This window comes from Silene latifolia, chromosome 4, assembly GCF_048544455.1.
Source record: "Silene latifolia isolate original U9 population chromosome 4, ASM4854445v1, whole genome shotgun sequence".
In the NCBI taxonomy this organism is placed as follows: domain Eukaryota; kingdom Viridiplantae; phylum Streptophyta; class Magnoliopsida; order Caryophyllales; family Caryophyllaceae; genus Silene; species Silene latifolia.
The window spans coordinates 21252829-21266830 of NC_133529.1; the positions used below are offsets into that span (position 1 = coordinate 21252829).

General features: G+C 38.3%; 1 protein-coding gene across 1 annotated transcript; it reads right to left on the reverse strand.

Moving 5' to 3' along the window:
• Positions 1–408: 408 nt before the first annotated feature.
• Positions 409–741, reverse strand: LOC141651217 (uncharacterized). The gene has a single exon (XM_074458936.1). It carries the CDS (start codon positions 739–741, stop codon positions 409–411), a length of 333 nt encoding a protein of 110 aa, XP_074315037.1.
• Positions 742–14002: the final 13261 nt, after the last annotated feature.

Here is a 14002-nt window from a genome sequence, read left to right on the forward strand (position 1 = left end):
CCACTTTCCATTCTTCTTAGGTACCACCACCACGTTGGACAACCACTCTAGATATTTTACCTCTCTTATCTTCTTTGCAGCCAGAAGGCTATCTACCTCTTGATTGATTACCTTATTTCTTTCTGCTGCGAACTTCCTTCTTCTCTGCTGGATGGGTTTACACTTTGGGTCCACACTGAGCTTATGCGTTATGATGGACGGATCTATTCCTACCATGTCGTCATGTGACCATGCGAAACAGTCCATGTTATCTTGCAGAAATTTGATTAACTGCTGTCTTAGGTTCCCTGTGCATCCGACTCCAATTAACACGGTCCTTTCTGGGTGCAGCTTGTCCTGGTTGATCTGATCTAGATCCTCGGCTGGGGACTCAATGCATTCGTCCTGGACAGGCTGCTTTTGTAATTGTTATGCTGGAGGACTGGTGGTGCACTTTAGTGCTTTCTTGTAGCAGCCTCTAGCTTCCTCTTGAGCTCCTCGTATTGTTTCTACCCCCCATGGAGTGGGGAATTTTTTGCATTCATGATATGTTGAGGGGACTGCTTTCATTTGGTGCAGCCAGGGTCTTCCCAGAATGACGATGTAGGTGGAGGGTCCATCTATAACCAGATACCTAATTTGCTTGTTGACCCCTCCTACATAGGTTGGGATGACTATATCGCCTAGTGAGTTGGCTGTCTCCCCGCTGAAGCCAAATAGCGGGATGGTTTTCTTCTGCAAGTCCTTCTCGCTGAATCCCATATTTTCTATAGTTTTCAGCATGATTAGATTCACCGAGTTGCCTGTATCTACCAAGACCTTTCTAACTATGCAGTTAGCCATTGACAGGGTGATTATGAGTGCATCATGATGTTATCGTTCGTCATATGTGTCTCCTTCATCAAAGGTGATAGCTGGTAAATCACTGTGAGAAATTATGCAAGAATTTGTTGGTCTATCTTCTTTAGTACCGGTGGCATGCCTCTTAGCTGCCGAGTACGTTAGCCCACTTATATCTGAGCCGCCTGTTATCACGTTTATGATCTTGGTGCATGTGGGTGGATTTGTAGGCTTCGCGGAGCCTACCTTATCATGCTGCTTGCCCCCACGTGGTAATAGGTGGCTCAGTTCACCTTGTTCGTACAGGCGCTTGATCTCTCTTCGTAGTGTGTAACAGTCTTCAGTGTTATGCCCAATATCACGATGGAATTCACACTTCTTCTTGCTATCTTTTCGCCATGCCTGCTCTTCTACTGGTGGCTTCGGCCACCTTACCCTGTCTCCCATCTCCCTAAGTGCCTTCAGGATTCCTCCGGTACCTGTAGTGAATCCATACTCTGCCAGAGTAGGGAGTAACTGATTTTCTTCGATTCTGTTGACTCCCCTTCCATATGGCCTATATCGTTCATCCCTCTTACTGGTAGGTTGCTTTCTACCTGATTTCTCTACGGCTGAGGTACTGGAAACACTTGGTGTATTAGGAAGGCTGGCTCTGGCTATGATGTCTTCCTCCAGACTGATTGCGGCAACTGCCTTTTCTTGCACTGCTTCGAAGCTCTGGCAAGGATGCATAGTCAGCTGCTTGTACAGGTCGGAGTCATGGTGGAGGCCTCTTCTGAAGGCTTCTACTGCTGTCGAAACGTCACTCTCTCGTACTGCCACCTTTTCATTGTTGAATCTGGTGTTGTATTCTTCGATGGTTTCTCCTGCCCCCTGGACGATTCTGTACAGATCCCCTGCATGCTTTTGTGGCTTCCTGCTGCTTGCAAACTGCTGTGTGAACGCGCTTACCAATTCAGCAAATGTGGATATCGAACTATTGGGTAGACTCACAAACCATCGAAGTGTCAGCCCCGTTAAGGTGGATCCAAATCCTTTGCACATGCAGGCCTCTTTTACCTGCCCTACAACTGTTACTGTCATCATCTTCTGCTTGTACTAGCTTATATGGTCAAAGGGATCTGCTGTGCCGTCAGAGAGGCATATTTGGACTTGTGAATCCCTTTGGCATAGTTGTGATGGATATGGCGTCCACGAATGGCGAGTCGGCATAACTGTCAGGTACTGCTTTCTCAAGTGGGGGAGGTAGTCCTGGAACCCTACTTAGCATCTCTCTTAACTCTAAGTATTGCTGATTTGTTATGCTACCTGAGTCCGGGGTCTGCCTGTCAGCTGCTTACTGATTCAATATGCTGCCTCCTAACCCTTGCTCTTGAAGGTTCTGATATGTCTCAGCAGCTAGGGGGTTGAAGTAACGATCGTTCCCTGCTGCCAGTTTACTTGCTGGTTCCACTCGGATCCTGCTCCAGGTGTCTGGTCAATTGGTGCAGAATTGCTAACAGGGGTGCCACCTGTTCGTGCTTCCACACAGCTGGATGACGGTCAGTTATCTGGTGTGAGGTATCCCAGTCCTTGTGGGGTTATTCTTCCATCTAATGGTACTGTAGCTAGATCCAACCTTGTTACCAGTTCAGCTGGTATCTGCCGAAGTGAATTGCTGCTGCCTGATGCCCCCTGTGTCAGATCTACTAGCGGAGATCTTCCTTCACCTGCCCCGCTTGCTGGGGTAACAGACTGTTGTTTTAGGATATCTATATGCGCCCAGAGCTCTCTGTCTCACTTCCTTGCTTCAGCTTCAGCTTTCCTATGGTCTTCTCTCATGTTTTCCATGGTCTTCTGAAGGTTCTCTACGCCAGCGAGCATGATTTGCGTGGGACTGGGTGGCGGGGTGAGGCCTGAGCTTGCTGCTCCCTTACTTGCGACGGAATTAGCCCGTCGCTTTATTTCGTCGCAAAATTTCATTTTGCGACGGAAATTCTGTTGCAGAGTAAAATCTGCGACGGATCAAAGCGTCGCAGATAGCCGTCGCAAAACATGGACCTGCGACGGAAATTCCGTTGCATTTCACTGTTCATGAAAGGCTACGTAGGCACAAAGGTCAACAAAAAAGTCAAAATCTGCGACGGATTTTCCGTCGCAAGGCACTGTTCATGCAAGGCCACGTAGGCACAAAGGTCAACCAAAAAGTCAAAATCTGCGACGGATTTTCCGTCGCAAAGTACTGTTCATGTAAGGCCACGTGTCCTCCTCAGTCAACCCATTAGTCAACATTTGCGACGGAAAATCCGTCGCAAATTCCGTCGCAGGGAAAAATGAATAGGGGTTTACAGCGTTTTTCCAGCTCCCCAATTGCTTTGAAAGCAATTACATACTCATACTCCCGGTTTCCTGCAAACATACAGAAAATCCAGCAATTGACAAATTCACAACTCGTTCAAGACGAGATTTCCAAACAACGTTTTCGCATTAACTTGAAATAAAAGGTTTACATAAGTTTAGTACAATAATTGTTCAACAAAGAAAGCTAAATAAGTCCATAAACCGGGAGTAGGAGTGATAACTACTAATCAACTAATAACTACTAATCAATACACGGGAGTAGGAGTAGGCCTAGCATTATCGCCACCATCATCATCAAAGTCATTTATAGCTTGAGATACACCTCCGGGGTTACAAGTTTGAGTAGTAAAACCTTGTTGGCTCAAGAACTCCTCTATTGCCGCAAGCCTTTGAGATTGTTCGGCCTCGACTTGCTTAAGTCGGGCATTCTCTTTTGCGACTCTACCAACAAAACCCGGAGTATGAGGAGTAGAAAAGACGTTACCAGTCGAGCGGCGGTGGTGCTCCCAAATTTGTGGTGCTGCATTTCCCGTGCCAAGTACTCTTCCTTTCTTATCAAATCCTCCATGTTCTTCAATATAAATCTCATTATCATCGATGTTCTCGACCCCTTGACTCTGAAGCTGAGTTTTCTTTGAGATGATCTTACCCTATATCATTAAAAAACGAAAGATTAGATAACATCTACTAAATAATCATGATTGAAAAGATGAGTTAAAAATTAAATAATTATAGTAACTTACGAAGAGTTGACTGCCTTTTTTGGATAACCATCCTTTTGTGCTATGCTTCCTTGTCTTCTCCAACAACTGCAAAGCGGACGGAATTTCTCCTTTCCCATCTTTATCAACCTACATTTTTGATACTTGTTAAATATAATTACTAACTTTAAATAAAGTTAAAGAAAAAAAAGGTAATAAATTAAAAAAGGAAGTGAAGAAATTACCATTGAGTCCATATATTGCAATTTGTTTTTTCGACCTATTAGGTGAGTACCCAACGCCTTCCCCTTCTCGTCACATCCCGACTTACGGTTAGCCGAATTCTGCTCCGATCTTTCCGTGAAAGTAGGTTCTTCAAGTGGTCTTCTCTTCAATCTACGGTGCAACTCAACACTAATCCAATCCGGCTTTTCATGATCTTCCTTATGATAAGCTCGATAAATCATTTGCCGTAAACAGGTCTTCATGGCATCTTCCCAAGCCTTCTTACCCCTTGCCTTGTCGCGGGGATCGTAACTAACACGCCACTGTTCAATAAACAATAAAGTTAGAAAATAAACTTCATTGTAATTAAATATAAAATAAATGAATAAAATACCTAATATTAAATTAAATGACAATTGCTAATACCTCAAACCAATTCCACCAATCCTTCTTTATAGTAGATGACGCCGATTTCCAATTAGGAGCATGTTCTTTGTAGTTGCATCCAATAGTGTTCGATATCAAGTTCACAACGGATGGATCACTGAACCTGAAAAAAAATGACAATATAATATATATATATATATATATATATATATATATATATATATATATATAGGGTCGAGATCCAGTGAGAACAACTAGTATAATGAGAACTGTGAGAACCATTCACAGCCCTTGGATCTCTAATTATACTAGACGACTGAACTGAGTCATTCCCAAATTTTCGAGCAAACCTCAACACATCCTAACATAATTCATTTTCCAAATTTTCCATCCTCTCTCATCTTTCTTTCTCTCTCTTCGACCATCAAGCTCCGCTCCACCGCAATCGGCCACCACGTGTCCTCGTCGCTCACTAATGCGACACTTATTCTTCTCTTTTGCGTCCCCTTCTACGACAAACACCTCTGCCAGCACTGCATATCCGAGCTTCGTCGCTTACTGCTGCGATGACCGTCATCCTTATCTCCACCTCCGTCGTCCTCTGTTGTGGCGACCACTGCAACAAACCAAATCCGTATCACTATTATTTGCTCTCACACTTTCGGTGTCGATTTGGTGCTTCGAGTTGATTTCTACGCAGCTATTGCATCGAAACCGAGTGTGCTATTGTTCTAATTGATTCAAGGAGGGTTAAATTGGCATCCTATCTCCAATTTCAGGTGTCTTCTAATCCCTAATTGCTTTAATTGCATCAATTTGTTTAATTTGTGAAATTAGGGTTTGAAAATTCGTTCTTTGGGTTCAATTAGTTCAAGTTATTGTCGATTTCCAGAGGATGATTTACTCTGCATTAATTTGATAATAGACTTTTCATTTGTGTATGTAATGCTTTCGATGACTGCAACTTGAAATTTTTTTTTCAACTTTAGACTACTTTTGTTTTGTATTACATTTGCTCCACCATATACCACGCCCACGCCCACATCAACGACAAGACGAATGGATATAACCGAGGCCATCACCCATCCCAGTGTGTATTGACTATCGAGGTTTAGAGTAGTAAGCTCAATAAGATTAATTTTGATTAGGAGTATGGTAAATATAAATAACTCTCAATGCCAGCATCATAATTGTAATTGAATAAAACTACAGAGATGATTTACTTAGCATTTTGTGCTAATGGACTTAGTCTTTGGTTGTTCTCCCATATACATCAGTAATTTTTTTAATTAATTTTGCCAGTATATGCATCAGTCAACATGGAACTAGTTGATCCAATATATCACCCAACTGTCCATCTTAAATGTGAATAATTATACTCTCTGCACCTCCTGTGCAATTCTCTAGAGAGCAAAAAACATTGCTGCAATGACAAAATCATTGTCATCATCGTTGTCGTTGTCGTCATCATCTATACATGGTCCATGGTCCATCTACAAGCTTTTCTTTTCTATATCTCTTATCTGTACACTTTTTATGTCTTCCTACCAATTATTCAACAAACCCGCCTCAGCTCCGACCTCAATTCTGCAAAATACGCTCCAAAATCACAATTTTATGCTCAAAGTGTTTGTTTCTGAACTGCCCAGGTCGTACAACTATGGGCTTTTACAGGATGTTCAGACTTGAGTCGATTATTGGGTAGAAATTCCAGGCCTTATCCGAGTAGATTTCGATGCTTATTTAGGTGTTAAATTTGCTAGCTTGCTTTCGTTTTTGCTGCAAATGGAGATTCGCATACTAGAGATGTGCGAATTTTGCTGTCGGTTTGGCTCGACTCTTGCTATGTCAAGTCATTATGCGGGTATGAGTTTCTATCAAACTTAATGCATTAATCTGATACTCAAACTGAAATAATCAATTTCCACTTCCAATTGCAAGGGAAGTGAAGTAGCAACTTGAATTTTCTTCATGTTTCTTCCCCTGATAGAAGTGGATTAAACATCGTATATTGGCAGATGTTGTCAGATAGTTATTTGCATTATCAGGCAAATGTGCCACATGTAGATCGTGAGCGATTCATCAACTTTCGAATTCAAATTGAGTCTAAGTAGCATAGGTCACAACAATTAAGTTGATGAAAATTCTTACCAGCTCGTAAAGTTCTTGGCCTTGTTCAACAAATACTCATAGCATACATGAAATTTATTTTTGACAAATTAGAATCACCAAAGTTCGATTTTAAACTGATTGAAGTACAGTAGTATTGAAGACGCATAAATAAGCATCATCAAAACTCTTATTTCTAGCTGTAGAAACATGCAATGCCTTCACGCAGGTGTCTGCTACATCCTATTTTACTATGAAGTTACTAGGCTGCAAAACAGGATGCACATTTTACTTATTTTGAAAGCCAATTAGCTCAAACGGGAGAGCATTGTGCAATGCACAAGATGTGGGTTCAATTCCCATATTGGCTAGGAAATTTCGGTGTTTCTTTTACATTCTTTTACATTGTAATTGCCAAGGACTGGTAGTTTCTATGCATAAGCCTAAAATGCCTTGAAAAGGCCGATAAATACATTAAATCTCCTTCACAGACATTTTCCGTGTTTCATGCACATAGAACATTATTTCATGCACATAGAACCTTATTTCATGCACATATAATCAAAATTAATGTCCTTAACCAACAGTAATTAGTAATATAATATAATCAACTGGTGCAACTGAAGAACTTTTTAATGTACATAGAACCTTATTTCATGCATATAGAACCTTATTTCATGCACTTATAATCTTATTTCATGCCCATGTAAAATTAATGTCCTTAACCAACAGTAAGTAGTATCATAATAAGAACTTTTTCATGCACATAGAACCTTATTTCATGCACATATAACACTTATTCATGCATGTACACGTGACGGCTATCCTAAAATCATGGGAGTTTTTATTTATTAGGTTATATGGGATTCGAACCCATACCTTTGTGCAAAATATGCACATCGCTCTACCATTGAGCTAATAACCTTTACAATATAGATAACTTTTAAAAATGAAGATACGAAAACAGTTATTTTGATAAATCAAACATGACAATTCTACATTACATTATTACATGAAGTATCTTAAGAAACTAATGATCAAAGCTGAAATCAGTAGCGCGCTCTGTAAGAAATTCGGATCATGTTGCATCAGGTCTAAAGGGCCATTCTTCTTCCCTAAGTTCCGGGTTATCTTGCTCAATTCTCTTTCGACTAGACCTATGACCTCACATTGTCATGGACATATCTTTAATTGTTGAAGAAATACTTCCATTCATCTTATCAGCCAATATCTCTATCTTATCCAAAATTCCCCATCCTATCAGTCGATTCCTCAATAACTCGAGAGTCGAAGGGTAAGGTGGGATTCCTTCATCAATCATAATCTTGAAATATTTACACGCTTCTTCTAACTTGTTTTTCTTCTTAAGAAAGCCATGAATCATGACAGCATATGTCGAAACAAAAGGATGAAAGCCCCTCACTGGCATACTATCCCACACTTCTTCGACCTTGTCGAATCTTCCTATCCTAATAAACATTTTCAGCAGCATGTTATATGTATGCCTATCTAGCTTACCATTTTCCTTTTCCATCTTAGAATACAATTTCAGAGCTCTATTGACCTCGGTTCGATCACAGGGTAGTAGGAGAGGATCGTGGTCCTTGTGGGAACATATAGGACCACTGCAATTGTGGTCTACGTTTGCATTTACAAAGACATTTAAATGACCAATCCAACTACTGAATGATTTTGGAATAATAACTGAGCTTATCCTGTGCCTGTTTGTATTTGGGACATGGATGCACTGAAATGATCAATCCAACTACTGAATAACTTAAATTCATAGTTATTCTTGTCCACAAATTTAGGCATAAACAAGCACAATACAAAAAATCAACGCCATATATATGAATGTCTTTGTTTCCTTTTATCAGTAATTGAGCACAACTGCAACAACTAAGTTTCCATATCCATAATTAAGTTTCCTAGTGTAAATCACTTTGTCAAACAGAACACCACATACAGTATACCACAATAGAAGGATATCAAACAAGTATATGTTCAGGTATACTTACTCTGAATTGAAGAAAATTAAGATGTGCCATCTTGACTCTTGAGCCTGATGCTTTGTTATCACTGGCAAATGAGTCAAGGCGACTTCTTGCCTTATACAAGAGTATTGCATCAAACATTACATTCATTACTACTTACTAGTAGAGAAAACATGCCGCGTCGCCTAATGAAAATATAAGAAAAATAAATCATCAGATAAGACAATTGTACACAAAAATACTTAATTAATTAGATTCTAGATTTTCGAGAATGAAACTCTAATAACAAATAATACTAAGTTACAAAATCGAAGTATAGAAATAAAGGATACTCCGTATCTAATTGAATAACATTTGATAAATCGAAGAAATTAAATTGATCAAGCAAATTTTAGGGTTAGTTCGCCTCGAAGGTAAACTTTTAATTTAATTCCTTTTTGTCGTAAATCAACAAGAAAATAACTTCAAACTCACCTCCTTGAGGAAATAAACCAGTGGCGGCACTTGAATCGCGATGGTCGACGTGATTGAAATTGCTGCAGTTGAGTGAATTTTAATAAAGGAGAGAGAACTTATGAAACGAGAGGGGATCAGAGAGAAATAGATAGGAAATGTGGGATTGTGGGATGAGTTTTCACGATTGAGTCCAAACATGACTTTTATCTCAGCCCTTAGATCAGAAATCATCTAATGGTTATAAACAGTTCTCATGGTTCTCATTATGTTGGTGGTTCTCACCGGATCCTATATATATATATATATATATACATATATATATATATACATATATATATATATATATATATATACATATATATATATATATACATGTATATATATATACATATATTTAAATCGTTATAAAAATAATTAATTACGAAAAAATAACATACTTACCAAACGCCATCTTGCTCAAGAGAATCGAGAGGAATTTTCTCAATTGGCACATTTTGTTGTTCTTGTTGATGACCTGCTGGTATTTCTTCATTCTCGTTTTCCTATCCTCGATTTCCTGCATTACTATTACTACCTAGTCTTCGTCCTCTCGTCGCCATAGAAACCAACTAAATTCTTCAACATTGTTAGAAATCAAATAGTAGCAACAAAATAAAAAATCAAATAATAGCAACAAAGTAAGAAATTGGCAAAGTAAGAAATTCGCAAAGTAAGAAATCAAATAATCAAATAATAGCAACAAAATAAGAAATTGGCAAAGTGAGAGATCAAATAATCATATAATAGCAACAAAGTAAGAAATTAAATAGTACTCCCTCCCTCTCGGTCAAGTAATCAAATAATAGCAACAAAGTAGAAAAATAAGATTGAATAAAAAGTAAGATTGAATGAAAACAAACTAGATTTCATTAAATTAAGTCATACGGCATCTACAACTAATAGTACCAACAAAGTAATAAGATTGAATGAAAAGGTACAAAACATCTACAACTAATATAAATCCTAGTCATCATCATCATCATCATCATCACTTAAATTAGTGTTTTCGTTGCCTTTAAGAAGCGAATCTAAAAAATCCTCATCATCATCTTCTTCTAAATACTTCTTCAAAGCCTCCTCCCCTAACTCTTCCTCATCTCCCTCCTCTTGCATATCATCATTCTGTACTTGCATTTCATCTCCTTTCATTTCTTCTTGTTCCTCCTCCACATTTTCATTCTCATGTTCTATTTCAATTATTGCCAATGTTGTATCACCATTATTAACATCTTCTTGAAAGATAGATTCATCAGTATGAGCATCAACTTGTGATCTTGCCTTTATTTTAAATACTCCTGACCACTGATCTTTATCTCTTTTGATATTTGGATAAGGAGCATAGCAAACTTGTTCCACTTGATATGCTAACACAAATGGGTCATATTTTGGAAATTTTTTGCTCCGATTAACATCCACAAGTTTATATTCCTTATGTACTTGCATTCCTCTTTCTGAGTTATCTATCCAATTACATTTGAATAAAATAACGTTGTAAGGGTTTTTCTCGCCAGTATAAGAGAACTCAACAACTTCATTTAGGGTTCCATAGTAGTCAGCTCCTTCAGTCAAACTCACACACACTCCATTGTTAATTGTCGACTTTTCCAAATCTTTCCCATTTATGAAAGCTCGAAATTTGTAACCATTGATGGAATTACGCTTCCATGTTCTTACTTTTCTTGAAGGTCCATTTGCTAAGGCAACTACAACTGGATCTTTTAAATTATTTACCTAGTATTAATGATAATGAACCAATTATTTACCAAATAATAATATAATTTAAATAAGCATTATAGAATATATATTATTTACTTACTTGACCTCTAAACCAGTCAGGGAATTTTGTTTCAAATGTGTTCCAAATATCCTCGGCTATAGAAACCTCAGGATATTCTCTTTTGATGTAATCCTCAAACAACCTATTCAAAAATGCCGAATTAAGTTTTGAATTAATTTTTGCATGTTTTACTATTGAAACAACATTTAAAATTAAAATTTTTTTCACCTACCTTTCCATACGTTTCAACTCATCAGAATCACAATTAGATAAAACATAGAGGTGTGCACGTTCATATTCGTTATCTTCTAAAAATCTTTCACGACATTTTCCAGAAGTAGTGCCCTCATGATCTTGAAATAGCTCGAGCAAGGTAGAATACTTCGGCTTTTTCTGACCTATCTCAAGGTCTTTTGCCTTCGTGTCTATATGTTCTTCAAAGTAAAAAGAACAAAAATTTGCTATTTCTTCAAGCAAATATGCGTGTTGCATAATGACCCTTGAACACGAGCTTTATTTCCAATTTTTTGTTTCAAATGATTCAAGAACCTACAAAAAAATTGATTAAGAATGAATGACATTAAGTAATAACCTTAAAAGGCTTCGTAAAAGATATTGATATTACCTCTCAAAAGGATACATCCACCTATATTACAAAGGACCACCGACTTTCACTTCATATGGCAAATGAATTAGCAGATGTTCCATTGAGTTAAAAAATGAAGGTGGAAGTATTTTTTCCAATTTGCAGATTATCTCGACAATATTTTTCTCGAGACTTGTTATTTTTTCAATTTGTACTGATGAAGTGCACAAGTCTCTGAAAAATTGACTAATCTCAGTTATGGCATTCCACTCATTTTTAGGGAGAAGGTGCCTTAAAGCAACCGTGATAAACGCTCCATAAACACATAATGCTCATGGCTTTTCAAGCCATGTAGCTTCAACTCATTCATATCGACACATCTTCTCAAATCTGAAGCATAGCCGTCTGGAAACTTTAAATTACATATCCAATCACACAACACTTTCTTCTGCACTTTTTTCAAAACGACTGAATCCACCTTTCGCGACCTTGAACAAAGTTGTAACATGTCTTTTTGTGCATTTGGGTTCAAGGTTGTCTTGTCTTTTCTATCCATCACCGTGTGAATTAGTTGTTCGAAAAAAAACATCTCAATATGCATGACATCAAGGTTATGTCGAATTAGTAGTGTGCTCCAATATGGAAGCTCCCAAAAAATACTTTGTTTCCACCACCCAATTCGTTTCGCTTTAACCGTTCTCAATTCATGGTCAGATGCATCCACGATTTTTGGTAAATCTTTCACACATTCCCACACTTGTTCGCCCGATAACCTCGTTCCAGCAACATCGTTCTCTATTCTTCCTTTTCGAAAGTGGACCTTATCCTTGCGAAAAGTATGATCAGTGTCTAAAGATTGTCTATGACAATCAAACCAACTCCGTTTTCTGATATGCTGAAGCCAAATCGATTTAGTCGCTTTTTTCGTACAACATGGACATGCATTCTCACCAGCAGTTGACCAACTAGATAACATGCCATAAGCAGGAAAGTCGTTGATCGTCCATAGGAGTGCGGCACTTAAGTCGAAGTTTTGTTTCCTAGACACGTCATATGTAAACAATCCCGTGTCCCACAATTGCTTCAACTCGTGAATTAGAGGCTGTAAATAGACGTCAAGGTTTTGTTTGGTACTCTTTGGTCCAGGAATAATTAATGTTAAGAACATAAATTGTCTTTTCATGCATAGCCAGGGTGGTAAATTGTAAGGTGTAAGCATCACCGGCCAACATGAATACAAGTTCCCGAATGGCCCAAAAGCCGAGAAACCATCGATGCAAAGTCCAAGTCTAACATTCCGAGGCTCAGATGCAAAAGAAGGATGAAGATGATCAAAATGTTTCCAAGCCTCACTGTCACTTGGATGAGACATTATCCCACTAACTCGAGGGTTTTCATAATGCCAACGCATTTGTTCCACGAGGTTTTTTGTGGCATAAATTCGTTGCAAACGTGGCCCTATTGGGAAATAATTTAAGAAATTTTCGGGGACCCTTTTGCCATTTGCATTCTTTGCACTTTTGTACCTAGCTCTACCACATTTTCTACACTTTTCAAGAAGAGCGTCGTCCATCCAAAAAAGCATACATCCATTAAAACATGCATCTATCTTTTCATGAGGAAGTTGAAGAGCTTTGAGAACATTTTTGGTTTCATAGAAGTTACGCATCAAAATATGATCTTGAGGAAGAAGGTCTCCCATGAGTGACGTGAAACCATCTACACATTTATGGGCTAAATTGAATTCACATTTCAGAGTGACAAGCCTTGCAGCCGACTGTAGCAATGAGAGTCGACATCCCTCGTAGACAGGTTGCTCGGCACGTTTTAACATTTGAAAAAAGGCTAATATATTGGGATTTGGGGATTCATCAACCACCTCGGCATTAAGAGCTTCTTCCCTAATTTGATCAATGCTATCGCGCAACGCATCCTCTACCATATCCCTATAAGGATTGTCAGAGGGCATTGCCATTTCCTCTTCCTCAATGGGGAATTTCTCTTCGTGACACACCCAATCATAATAGTTGTCACAAAAACCCTTTAGACCAAGGTGTTTTCGTACTTCTTGTTCAACTAAATACTTTTTATTTTTGCACTTACTACATGGACACCTAATTTCTTTAATTCTAATGAATTCGTCTTGTTGCTTAACATAATCAATGAATTTATTAACCCCTATTACGAATTCCTTCCTTAATGTTTTATTGGAATCCAACCTTTGATACATCAAGTTCCGTTCTAATCTCTTCATTGCAAATATACATATATATTAATAAATAAAAAATATTAATAAAAATGGTAAGAGCATTCATAAACCCATCTTTGAATCTTTCATACAACAACAACAACGACGACGACGACGCCGACAACAACAACAACAACAACAACAACAACAACAACAACAACAACAACAACAACAACAACAACAACAACAACAACAACAACAACAACAACAACAACAACAACAACAACAACAACAACAACAACAACAACAACAACAACAACAACAACAACAACAACAACAACAACAACAACAACAACAACAACAACAACAACAACAACAACA

Excerpts from the sequence above, each read along its gene's own strand:
- LOC141651217 (XM_074458936.1), bottom strand. The coding sequence starts at position 741 with ATGGGATTCAGCGAGAAGGACTTGCAGAAGAAAACCATCCCGCTATTT.